The following is a 17,100-nucleotide window of genomic DNA, read 5'->3' as shown; positions in this document are numbered from 1 at the left end:
TTTAATACTTGCATATTTAAAAAATACCACCCAAAACCTGTAGACCTGCCACAGAAGTCAATGGAAAGTAATAAATATCTTTATCTCTCAAGCAAGTTGATCATCACATTTTTTTTCTGCAACGGTGAGTCACTTGTGATTTAATAATTTGCTTCAAAATTAATGGGAATCGGAAATGTTGTGGCTTTGAATGCCACATCACCATAACCGAGTTTAAACCCACTCAAGCTATTAAAAATGGTAAAAAATAAATAATTCAACTAATGCCCCCTCTAGTTGCAAAAATGAATGTCTTTGTACGAACAGATATTCCCTTGTGCATATTTAATATAGCTTTTGCGAACCCAGAAACTGTTTAGTGACCACTCTGACAGTGAAAGGAAGATTGTGAATGTTCTAGATTGCGCTAGAGCACACTGTATGTATAAATCGTCATAATGAAATGTTGAGTGAATTTGTGGGTAACAGGCTGAAAAACGCATATTATCATGCATGTATGGTTTCATTGCCATATTTACACTCGGCCGCGTGTTGTTAAAAACACAATGTAAAAACGCTACGTGTGACCTTGCCCTAATTCTATTTGGACCTCCCTTTACGCTCATGTTCATACATGACTAAAATTTGTCTGTGGTTTAAGAAAGGAGTAAGGCGCCAAAGTAAGCAATATACAAATAAATGGCTACATGGACTCATATAAATGCACTTTAAGAAATATGTGCTCTACATCAAGGACACTAACAGTTACATTCTACACATTAACTTAAAGAATAATTCAACCTGTAATAAAAAAAAACCCTCTCCCCTACCCTGGGTAGACCCCCCTCCGTCCTCCCCCCAGCCTACCTATCCCCCCCCCGGGAAAATGCCCCTCATGTTTTTTACTCACCCCTCCGTGCAGATTTTGGCCTTGGAGTTCACGGCAGCCATCTTCTTCTTCTCCGGTAATCTTTGTGTCTTGACGGAAGTTTCAGCGCATGCACAGTTGGAGTACATTTCTGGTCCCGAACAACTACGCTTGCACCGAAAGTCACGGAAATTGACTAAAAATTTTTGGAAATTTATGTGACTTTCGGTGCATGCTCAGTGGTTTGGGACTGTGTGTTTTACTCCAACTGCGCATGTGCCAAAACTTCTGAAAAAGACAGAAGAAAGAAGATGACCCCGTGAACTCTGAGGCCAGAATCTGCATGGATGGGTGAGCAAAAAATTAGGGGCATTTGCTCAGGGGGGCAGGTAGGCTGGGAGGAGGAGGAGGAGGAGGGAGGGGGGGTCTACCCATGGTAGGGGGGAGGGTTTTTTTTATTACATGTTGAATTCTCCTTTAAGTGAAGGAAATGCAAGTATATTCCAGTCTAATAACTACAGGCAAAAAATAAACCAAAATTGCCGAGTAAACCCTGTTGCCGAGTAAACCCTGTTGCCGAGTAAGGAATTATTCACAACACTACAGATTTTAAAATTTAAAAAAAAGCCTTGGTCAAAAGTCACCCCTTGTAAAGTGCACATATTGGCACTTAGTACCTAAACTCGTACTTTGCTTCAAAACCCTCAGAGCTGAACGCCACGGTGCGGCTTATTCCGACGCAATGAGAAGAAGCAGATGCGACGAAACAGATGCGCCAGATTTATTGTAAGTAATAGGAATGTTGGACCTACAAGCTGCATGCATCTGGCACGACACAACTGTTGGATGCGAACACCGCCTGTTGCGTCTTCATCCGACAGTCGTGTCGGATGCACGCAGCTTTTAGGTCCGACATTCCTATTACTCACATTATATTCAGCACATGCGTCTCGTTGCATCTGCTTCCTCTCATCGCGTCAGATTAGAACAAGCCGCACCGTGGAGTTCAGCCCTTATAGCGGACTACACTTTAACATGGACTATATAAGATAAAGTAATTGAGGAATTCGACCAAATATCTCACACAGTGTTGCCAAGCTCCTGTTTTATCAATTCCTAATGACTAATAGACCCTTGAAATACCAACAAGCAATGAGGTAATTAACAGTGATTCTAAAACTGCATATCAAGAGGTTTAGGTAGAGTAATGCTGCAATACCTGTTCATATTCTAGAAAAGTAGAATACAAATTACACACTCTTGTATGTTTCATTTGGATTCAATAAGTGGTTCTCAACCTGTGACTTTGGAGACACGGGTACAGCTAAACACGGCAGTTACATTCTTTGATTCCTAATTCGAGAAGCACATAGTTAGAATCATTGCTATCATCTGGTAGATCCCACACACATCAAATTACATTACTGTTACTGAATTTTAGCTATACCAAATAAAAAAAATGTGCATAGAAAAATTTAATTACTTACATTTTGCTTGTGTCATGCTTTCTTCAAATGTGGCCTTAATATAATAAAATCCATAGGATGGTAGTACTAACGATAGACTGTAAAACAAACCAGAGGCAAACGATAAAGTTGCAAGTCATGGCATTTCTTTATAATTGTTATAACTGAACAGGTACTAACCACAGAGACATAAATATAACGTGTACATTTTGAAGCTGTTTCATAGCAGATGTGGATAGTGGTTTGAAATGAAATTATTTAATCATGGCAATGTTGTTCAGCAAAACAAAAGTATAAAGTATTTATAAAAATGCTTTTCAAGAAGCACTATTGCCCTGTAAGAGGCCCTTATTATTTGATTATTGCTCTGCCTGGAATTGACAACATAAAAGACACATTATAAGTACCAGTTGCTGATTATGAAAGAGTATACAGTTACTTGAGGTTTTCTAAACTGAAACCTTTAACAAACACATTGCATGCCCTATAGAGATATTGTTTAATATTTAGGTTTATAATCCCAGTGTCCGAGTGTACTAATATCGATTCTGCACACAGTACATCATGTTTTCACCCTTCTTGTGCACTTTCCCCTTTTTTAGAGATATTTATTATAAAAACAGTGGGGCTAATTTATAAATGTCACTAAGTGCAGAATGATTTGCAGAATGAACATATATGAATGGTGTTTTTAATGTGCAAAGAGAATTGTATATTTGCATCTGCACTGCAAATGTCCATAAGGGCTTTTTAAATATGGCATAATCGCAAATTGCGAATATTTATGTGCACATAAATGTATTCGGGTTACACCCCAACTTTGGTGGCAGAGAAAATATTTGCAAAACAGTTTTTGCAAATTGCAATTTAAAATTACTATCAACGATATTTTCACGTAAACCCCCTTTAACTTTTTTTTGCGAATATTTATGCACAATACGAATTTGCAAAAAATGGATGTGCACAGCAGTGCAATATCTCAGTGTTCAGGAAAAAACATGGGCAACACAACTATTTGCAAATAAATATGCACTACACAAACTTTATAAATGCCCCCAGTATGACTTATTTTAACTTTTCTTGACTGACCATTTACAAAAATGAACAAATAGCATCTATGGGTATGGTTTAATATTAAGGAAATGAATATTGAATAGTTTTATCTGGTGCAGAAAAAGTTTACGCTATTACACCCCCTCCCAATAAATAATCTGTAGGGTCCCATTGGATCATGGACCCTATGGCTTCATACTCTACCATTGCCTCATTTCCTTGTTGCTACGTTAAAAACCCATGTAAACATTTGTACTTATTTTGCATACCCAGTTCATTGGCCCCCTAGGTTGATGACCATTTCCTACATCACTGTAACATAGTGCTTGGCAGGGGGAGGTCCTTCCTCTTTGGCCTGCAGCAATTGATCTGGGTGGATGTCCATTGGGTCTGGCATCAACAAGACCCCCAGAAGTGTTAGGCCCTAAAGGGACAACCCCTTTAGAGAAGTGACTTGTAAAAAAGAGTAATCTGGTTGACATTTGATGTTTTTCCCTTGCTTTATGTCGGAACATCAGATTTTAATCAGATCTCTACTATATGAAATACACTAAGTTAAGAACTACTGCTATTACTTAATGACCAAGTCATTACCAACACTAATAGGATTACAAAACAATATCAGCCATGATGCAAAAGTACAGGTGGATGTTCTGAAGTACACAGTTTACTAATGCAAGTTAAATCTTTATGAGTAACCTATAGATTTTATTCTTTTACAGATTTACCCTTTTTCTTGGCTTCATGGAATGTGAGTAAAAACTAGTGCACTGGAAGAAAAGCCATGAAGAAAACTTACACATTTTCTGCAGACCATGCCCAGGTCAGAACAAAACTAAACACCCCAGCACTAATTGACAAATTACAGTCTGCACTGTTAATGGAGGGTGTAGAGAACTACAGCTAACCTCCTTGGGTCACACAATTATCAAAACATTTCCAGTATGCAACAGGTTATCAAGGATTAAAAAAAAAAAGACATTAAAAAAAACATGTTAAATATTGACAAGAAAATAGTCTTGTTTCAGCTATTAATTCATAGCAGAAGCCAATTAAGGAAGATCCATTTTATAATAACATCTTTATGGTCTATGGAAAGTTTGACATTTAATGAAAGTCTTGGTCATAAAACAACTCTCAGTGTAAGGAAACTGTGATGAAGTGAAAATTACTTTTCTCTTTACTAAAGCATTAAATATGGGATTTTCTATTGCTACAGCTTTAATAACATCTGAAATATGGAGTTCAATTGTGTACTATAAAACAAAGAGCGAGAGGGCCTTTATACTGGAAGACTCAAAATGAAGTCATTAAATTACAGCTCCAGCTCACACAAGTAATTACTTAAGACTAAAGTCTGACCTGGAAAAAACAACTCTGGAAGTTTGCAAATTAAGGCTTCATTCAGAAGCTATTGGGAAATGTCAGGCTACATCTGTTCTGAGTCAAACATTGTGTATATTACTGGCTTCATTTAGTTTTTTTCCCACTGCTCACAGGTGAATACATTTAAGTAAACTGAACCAGGAAAGGAAATGCTTTTCAAGGAATCAAGAATGTGTCTACGTTTCAGAATCTGTCACAGTATGAGTGATGGTAGTTTTATCAAGTAGTCATAACTTCTACATTTCCAACATAAATTAGCATTCAAAAAGCATTGAATTTTAGGTTGAAAGCACATTGTACAATGTAATTTAGAAATAGTAATTCCTATATGTTTAATATATTTTAAAATGTGTGCAGCTTTTTTTTTATTAGGTTCATACCAACAATGTGCATACAGCAGCTGATGTATATCAAGAACGCTTACAATAGTTTAGTAATACAGAAAGATTTTATTTCATAGATCAGATTGTGTAACATTGTGAAGTTTTAATATTTTGTACGAGAACATCCAGGGAGGAGGAGGAAAGGGCAAAGTTCAGTACTCTGTCCTTTACTCTGTCTTTTACTCTGTAAAATAGACAACTGCTTTTATAAAAATCTAAAACAGGGTTGTCAACTTCTCTAAATGAGAGCTTATTTTGCAGAAATATTCTGAAAAAACATGGAAGCCTATTCATTAACACTGTTTGTGATACACTATACTGAATATATAGCCGTTTTCCTTTTGCTTTCTTATGTGCTTCTATAAACATAACTTGCATTATCAGTTTTGCTCAAGCCTTCCAAGAAGCTTGGATTTTTAATATTCAGAAAAGTATTCCTTGTGTGTACCAACTTGCCAAATCAATAATACCCAAAAACTCACAGCTCAAAACTCACAAATTTGAATTTTAAATCACCAACTATTGCTAGTAATATTCAATACCTAGGTTTGTGATTCTTATCTCACCTAGTCATCTTTAAAGGACATGTAAACTCCCTCCACAAAAATGTAATCAGCGAACAGCCTCTTTGAAATCTTTAGATAACTGCCACTCTGGTTGTTGAAAGGCTAGCAGTAAGGCTGCAGCATCCCATTAATCACTTAGAAATCATTCTTCTCATCTAACCCACTTGGCCCCTTCCCTCAGGAATTTGCTTTGGCTGTTGATTTATGAGAATGTTCAGTTCTTCTCAGCTCAGATTACTAAACTCACCCTATAGTCTAACAGCCAATGAAGATATAGCATTACTACTTCCCATTGAAACTCTAGCTGTCTTATCCTCCTAACCACCTCGCCTGAGTTCAGCTTAACCATTACAGTGCTCAACCCAAGCAGAACTTTTTATTAAAGTATGTTGTGCCTATGTAAACCTGCATTCTTTATTGCATGTATTTTACAGCATACATGTTGTGTTTGCAGAAATCAATGTTACTGATCATGTGTCAGAGGGGGAAATGGCTGCCTGGTGAATGCTGCTATCTGTTTGAGGAAAATCTGATAGTGCTGGCAAATGGAGGGGTATATGCAGTACAAATGATGTGGCTTGGGTGGATAAGATACAGTATGCCAAACTTATATACATGGTAGGAAAATGTAGGCTTTACATTTCCTTTACATAAAATATAATGTGATATAAAACAGGAGTAATAAAATGTGATGAGGAGCAGTGGGGATCCAACTCATGGAGAATAGCTACACAATACATGTACTGAGTAGGCGCCAAATATTCCTCAAGAGTATTTAAATTAAATAGTTGTGGTTTATTGAAAAAAGTACTGTAAACATTTCAGCTTCATTTAAATCATATAAAAAGCACAGTATGAATAGATGCAAAAACCTAAATTATATTATATTTAATATTAAAGTAAAAATACAAGCATGCACATAAAATTAGTAAAGTATGTTAAAACACAAGAAGTCATGAAAACATAACCACCTGTAGTCTGTACCAGTTACTGGACCCCAAGTGTATGTTCTGTTCCCTTTGTCAATGTACCTCTAGAAAGAAAGAGATAAATCAGACTCCACAAATATAATATGAAAACTATTCTGCCATTTTTTTTATGTTTATGAAATGTATTCCATTAAAATGTATTTTCAACAAAGATCAAATTTGAAGGGTTTTTTTTTCGATTTGAGAAAACGTAGGGAAAAGAGGTGAACAGAAATAAACTAAGAAAATTCTTTGGAACCTCCAATAGTGTAGATAAAAAAAACTTGGTAAGTGAAAGCTGGTTAGTTTTAATAGAAGGACGTGGAAATTGTCTTAAATAACTATTTATTTCCTAGTTTATTAACTTAATTTTTTTTCCATAAAAAAGCACTGTCTATTCAGATTTTTTTTTATTAAATGTCGTGCTTGAGTAAAAAAAAAAAAAAAACACAAATCATGCAGTTTTCAATTTTTTTTTCCACAATATCGTTTTTTCTCCTCCTCAATTTCAAAAATTTGCCTCCCTAACTATAGGGAGGCAAATTTATTATTATAGAATAGAAAAATATTACTTCTTACCTCATCTTGAGATTTAACCAATGTTTGGAACGTGCTCTCTCCACTTTCGAGGTCAATCATTTTAGTACGAATCTATGGGACAAAAGACAAGCATAAGCTGTGGCTCTATATGTGCATAACTTATTTTGTTTTCATTTAAAATATATTTGTTTATGCATTTTAAATATAATTCAGGACAGTTGTGCACACTGTTATTGAAGCAGGGAACCAATTCGTTCCAAAAGCTTGCATTTTATAATCTACTGAAATAGCCAATAAAAGATAGCACTGTATAGCCTCCTGTTTTGATCTATGGCTGTGATACTCTTGATACTTTGCACATTTTTCTCAGATATATGAAACTCGTCAGTCATTACCTAGAGAACATATTCTTAAAACAATAATAAAATGTATACATGTTTATTGATTCAATTAGTTTGTAATTTCCAAAACCTGTAGATAAAAGTCAAAAAAAGGCCCTTTCTCACAAGATGTAAGTGGGTGAGCTAATCTTTTCTAAACTGTGTTTACTATTGTACTGCAATATGCTTAAAATATAGAGTCCTTGAACTCTTTGAAATTACTTGTCTTGCCTCTAAGAACTGGATTTAGCAGAAAATCTGGGTTTATATGCTTAGAAAACTCTACAGTGTTACCTCTACTTTATGATCATTTTCAGGTTCTGCATCCAAAAAATCCAGTGTTACTGGTTCCTGAGATTTTAGGTCCTGTGCCAAAGAAATTACGATAAAACACAATAAAATGAATACATGTTTCCCACTAAAGCACAACTACCATTTACTAAAGAAATAACCTAAGCTAGTTAAATAAAAGAAACTTACCACTTTGGATTTGAATTAACCATGTAACATCAGGATGTTATATTGCTTCAACAAAGGATAATTATGAAATTGCTTGCTAAGAAGCATCTTAAATTCTAGGATCTACATTTCTATTTATATGCAAATGAAGTCAACCAAGTGATAATTCTTCTCCTGAATCATAGCATACAGTTAAAATGTAGCTATATAAAGTTAGCTTTAAAATAATACCTGGTAACTAAACAGTTAAATGAAATAACACCCAATTATACTAAAATTAACAACAAAAAGAAAAAGCATTTAGATTTTAAATGAATACTAATCAAGCATGACATCTATATTCTATATTCATTGCCCATTTTAAACATTTGATACAGTATACAGTTAAAAAAAAAAAGCATCCAGTACATATTTGATTATTCTAGGTTAAAAGGACAGTGAATACTGACTGATCACGTTTGTCAATAAGAAATAGATGATGATGGAAGGAATTTTAAAATACTATACAGGTCTCCTTTCCAAGGCCCATGTGTAGGAAGTGTGCACTAATCAATATGCAAGGTAATAGTTAAATAGACTCCAGAGTGGCCCAGCAAACATTTTCTTCCACATAGAATACAGAGGGAAAACCTGCCAGAATGAGATTGGTAGATATCTTTGACTAGTGACAGGGATCCAGCAAATAAGACAAATGTGTTTTGAAGCTTTAGTTTAAAGATGCCCCTATTAGCAAAGAGGTAATCTATAAGATTAGCAAATTAGATTGTGCAGGAATTCACAAATATTGATATGACATATGGGTGCAAAATCTTACAAAAGAATTTGATTTTTAAGAGTTACTAATATAGAAATGTTTGGAGAGTACAGTAACTGATTACAGTATGAAGAACAAACTAAATTCTCTGTTTTAGAGGCTTTGGACATAAGGCAAGACTGATTGTTTTGTTACACCTTACCTCTTTGTGTCCATGAACCATATACACAAAGCAATGCCAAAGCAATGCCATATACACAAAGCAAAGCCACATAGAAAGATTCTTATTTTATCAATTTAGTGGAAGGCATGGTAAGCAATTCTGCCTCACGGCATGAGGTCTTGTGTTTGATGACATTATCTGCATGGTGTAAACTATTTCCTTATTTACATGGGTTTCCTTTGTTAGTTAAAAAAGTCAGTGCTAGGGAAATTGTCTTCTGATGAAATTATATCTAGTATATTTCTGTGTCTGTGGTAGGAAAATTCATTTGTATAATCCACTGGATCAGGGGCTAATGTGAACTACTGAACATTCTTGTAAAGTGAAAAATCATAACTTTATGCTATAGATATATTCTGAGCATACTATTTTTCTTCAAACAATTGCTTGTGGCTTGATCTACATGAGATGTTTGTTTACAGGCATGATTTCTTTTGAACTGCTTATACTCAAATATGTCTGCTATTCAAAATCTATGTATATTGAAATATTTAAGTTTAATTCTTTTTATTCTTTTCAATTTACAGAAATAAAAATGAAAGTCAGTTCATACACAACAAATAATGAATTAAAGTAATGAAAAAAAAGAAAGAAATCAAGTTCTTACATGCAATAGAATTATTATAGAATCATACCCAAAGAACATGCATGAAAGCATTGCCAGTACAGAGCAGACATGTTTCATTCCAACCCAAATAACATCATAAGAAAATAAAGCACCTTATATTCATGGCAAATTAAAAAAATAGCTAAAAAGAGCAGAGAACAATGCAGAAGACTGACTTGTTTTTATTGAACTTTATATGATAATTCATCAAGACGTTTCTGCATGGATTTACTCTCTAGAGTAATTAAATAGCTAAATTTTTTGGCTTCAGCATAGCTAATAAATCTCACAGCCAAACCATACATTATGCATTTTTAATATATTTTATCAGACATGCAGTAATGCACTTTAGGTAAAAAAAAAAAAAAGAATATATAACCCCAATCAATCACTTGAATATGACAATCATCTATAAAGTGGTGACTTTGAAAGGAACACGCTTGTTAGCCGTTATAAGGCCAGTGGCAGCATTTTATTTATTTCAAAATAATAATTTGCATGAATGAGTTCTATGATAGTATTAATCGGTACTTGTCACTAAATAGTAGCATGCGAAACAATATTAACATGACTTTTCATGCAAACTTTTTTATTGTCATGCAACAGAGTAAAACCTCAAACAGTAAGAGAAACATAGCATGCTAATAGGAAAAGATATAAAATTAATTTAAAAATTACAGGAGACAGCTACAGTAGTATCACAAAGTAACTTTGATATTTACAAGGATGTAGAGGGAATTAATAACAATTTAAAATAAGAGTAAGTGATATCTAGAATCAGCCATATCGCCCAAAAAGCCAATAGACATTCCTCATAATGTAGAGCTTAGGTTACTTTAACTCATGGAGGTTTAAAATTATGTTAGTGGCAGAACAATTATATTCGATTATTTTATTGTTTATGACCTTTTAGTTAAGGTTAGCTCCAAATAACACATTATCCAAAAGACCCAATATTTCTGGAGAATAGATCCCATCCCTGTATATACCTAAATTATTTTTTTGCCACCTCTTTAAAATAATGCATTGATTAATAAAGAATTGCTTTTAATACAAAATGATTAATCATCATCAGGAGCACAAGCCAAAACCAAGGATCTGGCACTATTACGGCTGACCTTTAGATGTGGGAATGCCACAATAGTGTATAAATATAAATTTAACTTGTGAGAAAAGTTTACCAAAAATTAGATTGAATAAATATATATATATCTATATCTATATCTATATCTACTGTATATCTATATCTATATCTATATCTATATCTATATCTATATCTATATCTATATCTATATCTATATCTATATCTATATATATATATATATTTCAAACAAGATAAAATTTTGCAATGTGGACTTAATCTGTTATGTACACCTTAGACATACAGTGCACTATTTCTCCAACTTTTATAATCATGTAAAGGGCCAGCCTGACCTTAAGAGGTGGAAAAAAAAACAAGATTCTATTTTCTTTTTGTAAAGGAAGTCTTGAATCAGAAGCAGAAAGCCAGGGTTAAGCTTTGAGTGGCTGCTCTGCATAGGAAGCAAAAAAGACAGCATAGTAAAAAAAGACAGCATAGTAAAAACCAGTACTATCTAACAAAAATATAGATATGCATATCTGATATATTAATAAAGCCATTTCTAAATAATAAGGACATGACACTCCAGATATATGCACTCCACATATATATATATATATTTTTTTTTTGCACATGCTGTAGATCTATACTATGGTTAGTTTCCCTGCCGCTAGTTCCCATATTGCTCATTTTAAGCACCAGCTCACTTTCACTCAGCATTACCTGGGTGCCTGGTCTTCTTTTTCTTAAATTTACCTTGGGAATACCTACACCTACAGGCTGAAGTATTAAAATAAGTGTATTTATTCATGTATATTACCTACTTTTGTTACCAAGCTTCTATTGGTTGACAAAATAACTTTTTTTATTATTGCAGAGAATATATTCTCCATCACATTGTTTCTTTTTGTTTATTGTGGAATTGGTGTTCCAATGATATGTAAAAAACTATCTTTAAACATGCACAAATAACTGTAAGCAATGTATTTTCAGTAAAACATTGTGGTTAAATACCAAAGACACAGCATTACTCTGGGCCATTCAATAGAAGTTTTATAGTGAAGGTGTACCAGCAAAAACTTTCCTCACAAGTATAACTATTAATATGTTAATATTCCTAACAGGAATACTGAGTATTTGTCATAGTGAGATCTTAGCGGTTTCTATTTTATAAATGGTCTTCTGCTAGTAGAATGGATAATAGATTATCTTGGAAAAAGAGCAGATAAAGTGCCTCCTGAAACAGATGTGTAAATAAAGGTCTTGTCTTTTCCAGTGAAGAATATGCTGGAATATATGTGGTAACAAGTACAGTTTGCAGAACAGCATGAAAGCAGTATCTGAATTGGATGCAGGAAAGTTATTTTTCTTATGGAAGGTATTATTTCACTGAAAATCTGGTGTTAAAGGTGTATCACTGCATTGTATCTACAGCTAATGTACTTTAGCAAAATGGAGATGTAATAGTTTTATCCTGCTTTATGGAAAAGACACACATGGCAATTCCCAGCATCTTGCCTAACAATTTATCTCAAAATGCTAGAATTTGCCTCCTTTTCTGTGTCAATGTACATATCTGATAATTGCCAGGACCTGCCATTTACTAACAATTTGTCCTGGCACAGAATAATGCATCTTCTATCATTTTGCCAACTTTAAAAGGGGTAGTTCATTAAAAATTAACTTTTATTATGGTGTAGAGTGTAGTAGATATTTTTTGTAGGGGCTTAAATATTCCAGCAACCAAAAAAGCCATGTTATTGTTTTAGCTTTATATGCTGTACATGTAAGTAATCCATCAGAGGAATTTTTAAAAAAAGTTGGTGCTAGCTACGGTAAATTGAAACAATGCAGCCTGAGTGGATGGCAGTTCAGCCCATATGACATGTATGATGAAGATGACAATGAAGGAACAAAGGTTAATTTAGGTTGGACTACAAAGATCCACTGAAAAACAATTTTAATATAATAAAGGCAATTGAGCAATCTTATTTTTCATTCTACGCACATAGAATCTGTGACCAGTTTAATGGCACATACACCAACTTTAAAATAAGATACCAGAGGCCCAACAACTTGCACCACTAAGTAAATTATATGCAAATGGGTGCAACTTGTATCTGCATGGGAAGGGGAGGCATTTATTATTATTATTATTATCAACATGTATTTATATAGCGCCAACATATTGCGTAGCACTGTAAAGTAAATGTGATTATACAACTACATCACATGAATTACATATATAGAATATATGGAGTAACAAACATCACAATCAATACAGGTACAAAGAGGTGAGGAAGGCCCTATGCATAGGCATACAGTCTAAAGGGAAGGGAGTAATACACAAGGTGTGGGAGTGGGCAAAATTTAAGTAAGTGGGTGAGAAATGTGCAGAGTGAGGGTAGGCTTCTTGAAAGAAGTGCGTTTTCAGAGATTTTTTGAAAGCAGAAAGGTTGGGAGAAAGTCGGATAGACCGTGGGAGAGCGTTCCAGAGGAGGGGTGCAGCCCTTCCAAAGTCTTGAATACGAGCATGTGAGGAGGTAATGAGAGAAGAGTTGAGTAGCAGGTCAGTAGAGGAGCGTAGTAAGCGAGTGGGTGAGTATATAGAGATGAGTTCAGAGATGTAGGGTGGAGCAGAGTTGTGAAGTGCTTTGAAAGTCAGTGTCATTAATTTGAATTTGATTCTGAAAGGTAACGGAAGCCAGTGCAGGGATTGACAGAATGGCGAGGCAGAGGAGGAGCGGTTGCTGAGGTGTATGAGTCTCGCAGCAGTGTTCATTATGGACTGGAGAGGTGACAGTCTCTGGAGGGGGAGGCCAATTAAAAGAGAGTTGCAGTAGTCTAGACGCGATATGATGAGAGAGTGAATAAGAATTTTGGCAGCGGCATGGGATTTATGTTTACTCTCAATTGTGGGCTATATGTTCTAAAAATGTCAAATATTACACACACCATCCAAGATTCATTAGATACATGAACATGATTCTGAGAAGTATGCCTTATTCTTGTATGCACGGTAAACTACTGCCACTTCTGTACTTTAGAACAGCTCTGATTTTGCAATGGTTTTCACAGTCACTATACTGCTTTTGTGGTAAAAATAGTATGAAAGTGAAAAAGTGTTGGTTTGCAAATATATCCAGAAAGTATTCCTATGTTGCTTAATAATTTTAATTTGTCAATTTTTGTTAAATGATGGTTCAAAGTTACATGCATTAGTGGATGTACGTAAAAACAAACTGATGTAGCATAGTTATCATTGTGTTGTATGCAGCATCAAAGCAAACCTGTACAAACTTAACACTATAATTCAAATTTGCAGCTTAATGTGTCAGTTTTTCATATTCTTATGTTCACTTTTTTACTCCTTTTTTTTTTTTTTTTTTAAAAAAGTGACATTGAAATATAATTTGGCAGTTTTATATTATTGGCAATAAAATGTACAGTATGATACAAGTAAGCTTCAGTCATGTAATTCTTATGTAAAAATGACAAATTTCACTTTAGCTTTATAATATACTTTTAATGGTAAGCAATTGCTGCATTTTATAAATATCAATGCATTTTCATACCTTTGGTTGAAGGTTTGGATGAAGCAGTACGTAGCCATTAGGATCAAGTGCAAAATAATAGCCATTTGGGCATAGCTGAAAAACAAACAATATTGGAAAGCTGCAAAAACATGATTATAAGGAGAGATCAGTGAAACAAACTCTATGGGGCATATTTATCAAGGGTCGAATTTCAAATTGAAAAAAAATTTAAATTCAAAAAGACCAACCTAAATTAAGTCGAAGTTTTTTGTTGGTCGAATAGGTCAGTTTTTGGGCGAATTTGAATCGTACGAATTGAAGGAATAGTGCATTCGATCATATTTGATTCAAACTTTTTCTCCAAAAAGTCCACCAATTGACTAGAACAGCAATTTGGCAGATTTTAGATGGCGAATGGTCGAAGTTGAATTTTTAAAGAGAGAGTACATGATAAATTTCGATAATAGAATTTTTTTAATTTTTTTCAAATTCAAATTGAAAATTCACCTCGACCTTTGATAAATCTGCCCCTATACCTTTCCCAATAGTAAGTAATAATGCCTCCACATTTACTCTTTCTACTTCACCCAAATGGCAACATAGCCCTGGGTTGATGGCTACAATATATTTTTTTCATTTTATTTTATACATTAATATATTGATATAGAACTGGTAAATAGCCTGTCTTTAGTTTCACATGTTATTTTGTAAATATAACTGTCTTTCTCTGCTAATAGTTCCGCTTCAGACTCCAGGGTCGGCCACCTGTGCATTAGTGCAGACAAAAAGAAGTTTATGTGAGTGCAGGAAGCTTCATAACAGCTGGCCTCTCAAACTTAAATAATATTACATAATAAACAGATTTTATTTGGGTTTTCTTTTAGGTCTCAAATGGCAATGACATGTATCATTAATAAATTATTTATAAAAAAGTATAATCCTGCCTTAGAGGGTTTATTTAGAATCATTATGGTTTATGTAATGTATTTTCCACTAAAAAGTGGTTATTTTATCTTTTATGTTATTTAAATAACCTTTCCATAACAATTGTTATTGCTGTATCTGAATTTCTAAACTAATAGCACATTTTGATTCTGTGGTCTTGTATTGTTATGCTGTATGGCTTAACTCCCCAAGCTATACCACAGTCCTCCACTAGGAATATAATGGCTATTCATTATGTACATAGTAAAAGTGTTAATAAAATGTTAATAATGATAACACATACTTAAAACAGGGAGAGTAACTTACTGTAAAACGAGGAGTGAGCTTTTTAATATCTTCTAATGAAACGTCAACTCCCATAACTCCAAGGATTAGCTGGTTCTAGGTTAAAATCACATAAGTGTTATATTATACACCCCAGTAAACATTCTATGCAACAAAATACAGATCTAAGTGTAGAGGAGTAAATACTACTGGTGATGCAATTAGTTGTGCATACTTTAATATCCTTCCTAAATAAAGAAACATTATTGATAGTGTTTTGCCTTGAATGTCAATTAAACATTATCGGTTTCTTTCTGTCCCAAGAAACCAATAAAAAAAAATACTTTTGCATGTGGCCAAGTTTATGTTACATAGACTATTGTCAGGAAGCCCAGAGTGAATTTTCCCTTAGAGGTTCTAAAGTCTAATAAAACAAACACTTTAATAATGACTGTAAGATTTACACTGTGGGTAGCTTAATAGCAACATCAATAACCATTGCTTATCAACAAGATTTACATTTAATATGCTAGATTATTTTCAAGGCTTGACTTTTGTAGTATTTTTAAAATAATGAGATAAACATTTCAAATAATGTGTGTTAAACAATTCATTAACAGGAAGAATATATATTTATAAGTGAAGACTGAATGTTTTGTTTGTTTAAACTGAAATTGATATGTCTTATTCAGCAGTTTGTGAATGCAAATTGTTTATCCAATAACCTTTCAGAATACGTTTATGCATGAACAAATCATCTCATCTGGTGCATGCAAAACAATCTTAACTATTTTTCTCAAAGGAGACTATTCACAATTTGAGCTTTTTGAATAGCTTTGTTTACTTCTTGAAGAGTTCAATATGATACAACAGATTTCTGTAAGGATGCAACAAAACAAAAGTTGCAAAACGTTTTCTGGGTTGTTGCACAAAAATGCCATTCATTAAAGCACTGTCAGACCAGAATGCCAGGGTCCCATCTGAAAACCTTAGATCCAGGGCCCATCAGATAACTTAAGGTCGTGGGCCCACTTTCCAAACTATTATCCCTCCTTTTTTCCCCCATAAAAGAAGGAAATAGGGAATAACCCTGAAATAGGCTAAATAGTTAGAAGCAAGAGGGTCCACAGACAACTGGGCCCACCGGGAGATTTCCTGGTATCCTGGTGGGACAGACTGCATTAAAGCAACCTGCATCTTAAAGGGGAAGGAAACCTAGTCAGCGCAAACCCCCCACCCCCCTCCCATTTGTTGCCCACCCTCCCTCCTCCCCCCTGGCCTACCCGTCCCGCTGGGCAAATGCCCACGCGATCTTCTTCCTGCATTTCGCCGGTATGGATCTACTGCGCAAAAGTCACGCGCATGCGCAGTAGATCGTACCGGCGAAATCATCCTACTGCGCATGCGCCGTTCAAAGCAGGAAGAAGATCACGTGGAAGAAGATGTCGTCGGTGAACTCCCTGGACTGGACCTGCGCAGAAGGGTAAGTAGCAAGTTAGGGGCATTTGCCCAGTGGGACGGGTAGGCCAGGGGGGAGGAGGGAGGGTGGACAACAAACGGGAGGGGGGGTGGGGGGTTTGTGCTGACTAGGTTTCCTTCCCCTTTAAGCCATTCCTTGCGCTTCTATATAGTTGTATTTGGC

General features: G+C 34.7%; 1 protein-coding gene across 10 annotated transcripts in view; it reads right to left on the bottom strand.

The window, feature by feature from the left end:
- The window catches only part of cacna2d1.S (calcium channel, voltage-dependent, alpha 2/delta subunit 1 S homeolog), a 293,345-nt gene that overhangs the window by 31,498 nt on the left and 244,747 nt on the right, over positions 1-17,100 (bottom strand). For 5 of the 10 annotated variants that reach the window (XM_041588482.1, XM_041588478.1, XM_041588481.1 and 2 more), the window contains exons 17-23: positions 15,501-15,575; positions 14,289-14,363; positions 11,437-11,493; positions 7,884-7,955; positions 7,249-7,320; positions 6,673-6,734; positions 2,335-2,411 (exon numbers count right to left, since the gene is read on the bottom strand). In XM_041588482.1, coding sequence (XP_041444416.1) covers positions 2,335-2,411; positions 6,673-6,734; positions 7,249-7,320; positions 7,884-7,955; positions 11,437-11,493; positions 14,289-14,363; positions 15,501-15,575 — 490 coding nt within the window. Of the gene's footprint in view, positions 1-1,838; positions 2,201-2,334; positions 2,412-6,672; positions 6,735-7,248; positions 7,321-7,883; positions 7,956-10,981; positions 11,165-11,436; positions 11,494-14,288; positions 14,364-15,500; positions 15,576-17,100 lie in introns of those variants that run through there. The other 5 variants (XM_041588483.1, XM_018255751.2, XM_018255752.2 and 2 more) reach the window with 3 other exon arrangements.

Source organism: Xenopus laevis, chromosome 3S, assembly GCF_017654675.1.
Source record: "Xenopus laevis strain J_2021 chromosome 3S, Xenopus_laevis_v10.1, whole genome shotgun sequence".
Lineage (NCBI taxonomy): Eukaryota > Metazoa > Chordata > Amphibia > Anura > Pipidae > Xenopus > Xenopus laevis.
The sequence above is the reverse complement of the archived record's forward strand: the minus strand, read 5'-3'. Positions and strand labels throughout refer to the sequence as shown.